At 41.7% G+C, this 6290-nt stretch overlaps 1 protein-coding gene across 1 annotated transcript; it reads right to left on the reverse strand.

Moving 5' to 3' along the window:
• Nucleotides 1–5329: 5329 nt before the first annotated feature.
• Nucleotides 5330–5832, reverse strand: LOC119520054 (non-histone chromosomal protein HMG-17-like). Its single transcript, XM_037817806.1, has one exon. The coding sequence runs from the start codon at nucleotides 5830–5832 to the stop codon at nucleotides 5560–5562; it is 273 nt and encodes a 90-aa protein (XP_037673734.1). The 3' UTR covers nucleotides 5330–5559.
• Between the last annotated feature and the right edge of the window lie 458 nt (nucleotides 5833–6290).

The raw sequence follows: 6290 nt of genomic DNA on the forward strand, positions 1-6290 counted from the left end.
CTTTCAATTTCTTTGTGTCCCTGTGTCTAAGATGAGTCTCTTGTATGCAACATATTGATGGTTCATTTTTTTTGATCCATTCTGCGAATCTATATCTTTTAATTGGGGAGTTTAATCCATTTACATTCAACGTTAAAACCGTGAAGGCATTTCTTGAATCGGCCATCTTATCCTTTGGATTATGTTTGCCATATTTTTCCCTCTCTCTATTAATATCCTTTATTGTACCCATACCGAATCTCTTTAGTACTGAACCTTTCTCCAAGTCTCTCTGTCCTGTCTTTGTTTCTCTGTCTGTAGGGCTCCCTTTAGTATCTCCAGTAGGGCAGGTCTCTTGTTAGCAAATTCTCTCAGCATTTCTTTGTCTGTGAAAAATTTAAGCTCTCCCTCAAATTTGCAGGAGAGCTTTGCTGGATAAAGTATTCTTGGCTGGAAATTCCTCTCTCTCAGAATTTTAAATATATCGTGCCATTGCCTTCTCGCCTCCATGGTGGCTGCTGAGTAGTCACTACTTAGTCTTATGCTGTTTCCTTTGTATGTGGTGAATTGCTTTTCTCTTGCTGCTTTCAGAACTTGCTCCTTCTCTTCTATGTTTGACAGTGTGATCAGTATATGTCTCGGAGTGGGTTTTTTTGGATTTATTCTATTTGGAGTTCGCTGAGCATTTATGATTTGTGTATTTATGTTGTTTAGAAGATTTGGGAAGTTTTCCCCAACAATTTCTTTGAATACTCTTCCTAGACCTTTACCCTTTTCTTCCCCTTCTGGGACACCAATGAGTCTTATATTCGGACGTTTCATATTATCTATCATATCCCTGAGGTCCATTTCGAGTTTTTCAATTTTTTTCCCCATTCTTTCTTTTATGCTTTCATTTTCCATTCTGTCATCTTCCAGGTCACTGATTCGTTGTTCAACTTCCTCTAGTCTTGTACTATGAGTGTCCAGAATCTTTTTAATTTGGTCAACAGTTTCTTTAATTTCCATAAGATCATCCATTTTTTTATTTAGTCTTGCAATGTCTTCTTTATGCTCTTCTAGGGTCTTCTTGATTTCCTTCATATCCCGTACTAGGGTCTCATTGTTCATCTTTAGATCTTTGAGTAGCTGCTCTAGGTGTGTCTCTTCTGGTCTTTTGATTTGGGTGCTTGGGCTTGGGTTATCCATATCGTCTGGTTTTTTCATATGCTTTATAATTTTCTGTTGTTTTTGGCCTCGTGGCATTTGCTGTCCTTGATAGGGTTCTTTTAGGGTTTGTAGACCAGTTGAAGTCCTTATCTCTAATTTATCAGATCTACAGCTTCGTGGAGTACACTTTCTCTAACTAACCAGCAGGTGGCGTCCACGAGCCACCTGTTCTCCACAAGCCAGATCTCCCCTGCTTAGCCTTTTTGGTGAGTGGGGGAGTGAGTCTTGTGGGGCCCAATTGGTGTCCCAAGCTTGCGTGTGTAGTTGGTGTTGCCTGCCCTGTATGTGGGGCGTGTTTCTGGGCAGTCGGGGAGGGGGGGTGGCCCTAACAATCAAATCTCCCTGATGATCCTAGAGTTTTAAAGCTACTGCAATAGTCTAATCCTTCAGTTCAGTCCTGCCACAGTTTGTCTCTGCCACTGACCCACAAGTCTTTGGTATTGGCGTATGGCTCCTGAGACTTGCAAGTGGGCCCCTCTTCCAGGCTGTGCACCCCGGGTCCTCTGTTGAGGGATGACTGTGCTATGTCACAGGTGAGTGCCGTCCCCCCAGGGCAGTTCTGGGCTGCTGGGCTGTGTTGGGAGGCTCCCAGTCTGCTCAAATGATGGCTGAATGGGGCTCTGTTAATTCACACTGCTCCCCCTTCCCAGCTCTGGGACATTCAGCTGAGGTTGCAGGGAAGGCTAATGTCCACGCCCAGTTTTGTGGTGTGTGCGTGTTATTTGAAGCACTTCCGTCACACTGGGTTGTCTGGGGCAGCTCTGGGCTATGGGGCTGGCGATGGGCAGGAGTGTTTCCTGTCCACCAGGATGGTGGCTGTGAGCGGACACCCCCCTTTTCTTGGGAAGTTGTGTTGTTTAGTGAATTTTCTCAGCCACTGGATTATTGCCTTTTGTCTCAGAGCTCTCTTAGTTCTGCTCTTGACTTGACGTGCCCAAATTTCAATTCTTTGAAGCTTTCTGTATTGAGCTTCTTAGAGTAATTGTTTTAGAAAAAGCAAAAAGGATTTAAAAAAAAAAAAAAAAAAAAAAAAAAAAAAAAAAAAAAAACGGCCCTCCTCAGAGATCTAATGGGTTATTGAAATGCTAATAGACAAAGCAACCAGGGCCATTAAGGAAAGGTGCCCTGGGCAGAGAGATCAGCCTTGCTTCGGGATTTGCATATGCGCCTCAAGGCCTGATCTCCGCCCTTCCCCTTTCTGTGTTCACCAGAACTCCAAAAATCCTCTGCTTTTACTTTGGAGCTTCTCGTGTTGTTTTCCTTCTATGCCCGTCTCCTCTCTGCTGGGCTGGCTGCTCTCAGAGTCTCTGGTGTCTGGCCTCAGTCTATCTATGGTTGGAGTTTGAATCAGTAGAATGAGTTTCCGATGAGAGCAGCCACTGCAATTCTCCCTTCTCCTTCCTGGAGCTGACAGCCCCTCCTCCCCCGGGACTGAGCCTGGCAGGGAGGGGCGCGGGTCCCCTGGCCGCAAAAACTTACAGATTTCGCTGATCTCAGCAGTTCCACGTTTTCATGAGTGTTGTATGAAGTATGCCCAAAGACAGATTGCTCTGTGGTGTCCAGTCCACGCAGTTCCTGGCTTTTTACCTACTTTCCTGGAGGAGTAACTAAAACATACAGCTCACCAGTCTGCCATCTTGCCCCGCCTCCCCTAGCTGTCTCTTAATCAGCAGATGCTGCCTCTCCTGTAACTTTTACGTTGTGTAGGCTAAATCTATTTTTAAAATTTTCACCCCAGACTTTGCTGGCTTGAAAATCCATAGGGGTAGACCCTTCACCTTCACTTTCCTTTAAGGAGTTGTGTTAGTTAGGGATCTCTAGGGAGACAGATTCAATGACAGCTACCTAAAAATACAAGATTTATAAAAGTGTCTCATGCAACTGTGGGTATGCACGAGTCCAAATTCCATAGGGCAGGCAGCAAACTGGCAACTCCAATGAAGATGTTTGATGAACTCCTCAGGAAATGAACTTGCAACTTCGATGAACTTCTCAGAAAATGCTTCACTGGTCAGCTGAAGAAGAAGTGAACATCCTTTATCTGTCTCACTTAAAAGTCTTCAACTGATTGGATTAAATCCAGCTGACTGCATTCTCTCATTGTGGAAGACACACCCTTCGATGAGTCATCAGTCACAGCTGCAGCCAATTGACTGATGATTTAATAAACCAGCTTATTTGTTTATTAACCAGCAACAAACATCCTTGCAGTAATGGTTAGGCCAGTGCTTGCTTGACCAGACACCTGGGTACCATCACCTGGCCAAGTTGACACATGAACCTAACCTTCACAGGAGTCATATAAAGACTTAGCCTTTTCTCATATGATACCGGAGTCTACTGGAATGCATTTTTAATAACAATCCCGCACCCAAAAGAATGTCGCACTTTCTGCGCAAGAGAGATGTGGATCTTGTGTTTAATGAAAATGCTTTGCATTCATTGGTGTAGCTGCAGCAATAGCTTCAGAGATTTCCTTCTCTTTTTTCTTGATATGCCTTATATTTCTTATTAATGCTGTAATGGTGACTAACTACAGCATCCATTTTGCCTGAATGAAGCAAATCTAATAATTCTACTTTCCCCTTCAAGTTCATCACTTTCCTCTGTTTCTTGGGAGCACTTTCCAAACCTTAAGGAATACTACACTTGGGACTCATGACTTTAATAGACTTTATGGTATTTAAATGGACACAGATATGAGAAATTCAACAGGCGAAGCGCACTGCGAGACCACAGCAAGATGTCACATGAGACATTGCTGTAAACACATTTGGCATCCCCAAACCAGTGTGTATAATCACAGTTCTGTCACTAAAAATTTAATTTTAAGAAAAAAATTGTGTAGCTGTTCATTTATTTTATGAAACAGTAAAATACATACTGTACAGGTAATTATATGTAACAGTACATACATTTTATGCATTTATGAGTTACTAGACTTTTTAAGATATCTCTACATTACTAGCCTTTGTGTGTTGTCTGCTGGGCTTCACATGTCATCTTTGACTTCTGCAAAGCTCTCAAAAAATTCCTATTTAATTTTGTATGCCTACCCATGATATATCAAAACCATGATGGCAAAAGTCACTATGTGGAAGGGATAACAGTATTCACAGAGTTGTGGATTCAATACCACTATCTGATTTTAGAACATTTTCATCACCCACAAAAGAGACTCTGTATCTGCTAGTGGTCACTCTCCATTTACCCCTTCCTCCAGTCTCTGGAAACCACTAAGTTACTTTCTGTCTCTCTATATCTGCCTATTCTAGGCATTTAATATAATTGGAATCAGACAAAATGTGGCCTTTTGCCTGGTTTCTTTCACTTGGCTTAATGGGCTTAAAGTTCATTCACCTTGCAGCATGTATCAAACTCCATTCCATTTATTTCTGAATAATATTCCATTGTATAAACATTTTGTCTATCCATTCATCAATTGATGGTCATTTGAGCTGGTTTCCATTTTATTTATTGTACATTTCCACTACAGACTTTCTATTTAGTTCTTTTTATATATCTTTATTGTTATCATACTTTCCTTTTTTTTTTTTTTCCAAGCCAAATTGTATCCAGCTTTATTAAAGATACTTTTCATAAACAATCATGGTATTTCAGGCAGGACATGGACAGACAATCGGTAACAGTATACAACAACTTTCAAACTCCCTTCTTCAATGGACTACCAAAATCAGACAGCCACTATAAAAACCAATGAAGTCTTCATTTGATGCTCTGAACAGGGAAAGTTTCAGAGTGAGGGTTGACATTTCACATTTAGCATGTTGTTTGACAACTTTTCACGAGCCGACACTGACTTTCAGAAAATGAAATGAGAACAGCAGAATCATCAGTTTTAAGATCCACAACCTAAACAAGGACTCACTGCTCTTTTGTCAGATGCCATCTCAGGGGCATCACTGGAAGGTCCAAATCGCCCGACATTCTGGTAACCAATTCTTTTGGGTCAGGCCCCAACAGGTTTAAGGGAGCCAAGTCTATGCTGAAGGCTAAGAGGGAGAAGAGGACATAAAAACGAATTTTAGTTTTTCCATATAAGGCATTTGCGTCAAGGTGGCTAACGTGTGTCAATATTAGGGAATCCCATCTCCTGGGGGTAAAGAGGAAGTCTCTCAAAATCAGAGGGGAAAGATGTTTTCCTCCATATTAACCCAGCTTCAGAGACATTCTATTAGCGACATTTGCCCCTTCCCCAAAAAACAACAATGAAGTGTTCTGTGTGCTAACAACATAGCTTTAAAAAAAAAAAGTAAAACAAAATTCTGCATTTTTATAAAACTTGATAAAAAATAGTATTTCAAACTGTACAGTCACCAGAAGTACACAGTTATCAAAAATGCACACACTTCACTTGGCATCTCCAGCACCTTCAGCTTTCTGTGCCTGGTCTATTTTGGCATCTTCATTTTCTTCAGGGTTACTCCCATCCTTGCCAGTATCAGCTTTCCTTTTTTTCCCTTTGGGTACCTTCTCTCCCTTCTTTGCAGGGGCCTTTTTAGGCTTGGGCTCTGGCTTTGGAGGAGCAGGTTTAGCAGATAAGCTTGCAGATCTTCTCTGTGGTTCATCTTTTACCTTGGCTTTATCTCCTTTAGCATCCCCTTCAGCCTTTCTCTTGGGCATGGTGGCGACGGCGGTAGGACATGGGCGCTGGACGCGGGGATGCAGCGGTGCATGGGCTTTTGTCGGTCCGGGGGTCACTCTCGCCTCTTCACACTGCTCCCATACTTTCCTTTAATTCTTTAGACAGGTTGCCCTTAGTTCTTTGAACATATTTATAATAACTAACTTAGACTCATTGTCTAGTAAGTCCAATGTCTGGGCTTCTTGTAGACAGTTTCTATTCACTGCTCTTTTTGCCCTGGGTCATATTTTCCTGTTCTTTAAATAGTTCATATTTTTTTGCTGAAAACTGGATATTTTAAAAATATATCAACTCCAGAAATCGAATTCCCCCAGAGTTTTTCATTGTTGCTAGTTGTTATTTGCTGTTGCTGCTGTTTCTTTGCATGGTGACTTTTCTGGACTAATTATGTAAAATATGTATTCTTTGCCTGTGAGGCCACTGAAATTTCTGCTTG

Source organism: Choloepus didactylus, chromosome 24 (genome assembly GCF_015220235.1).
Source record: "Choloepus didactylus isolate mChoDid1 chromosome 24, mChoDid1.pri, whole genome shotgun sequence".
NCBI lineage: Eukaryota > Metazoa > Chordata > Mammalia > Pilosa > Megalonychidae > Choloepus > Choloepus didactylus.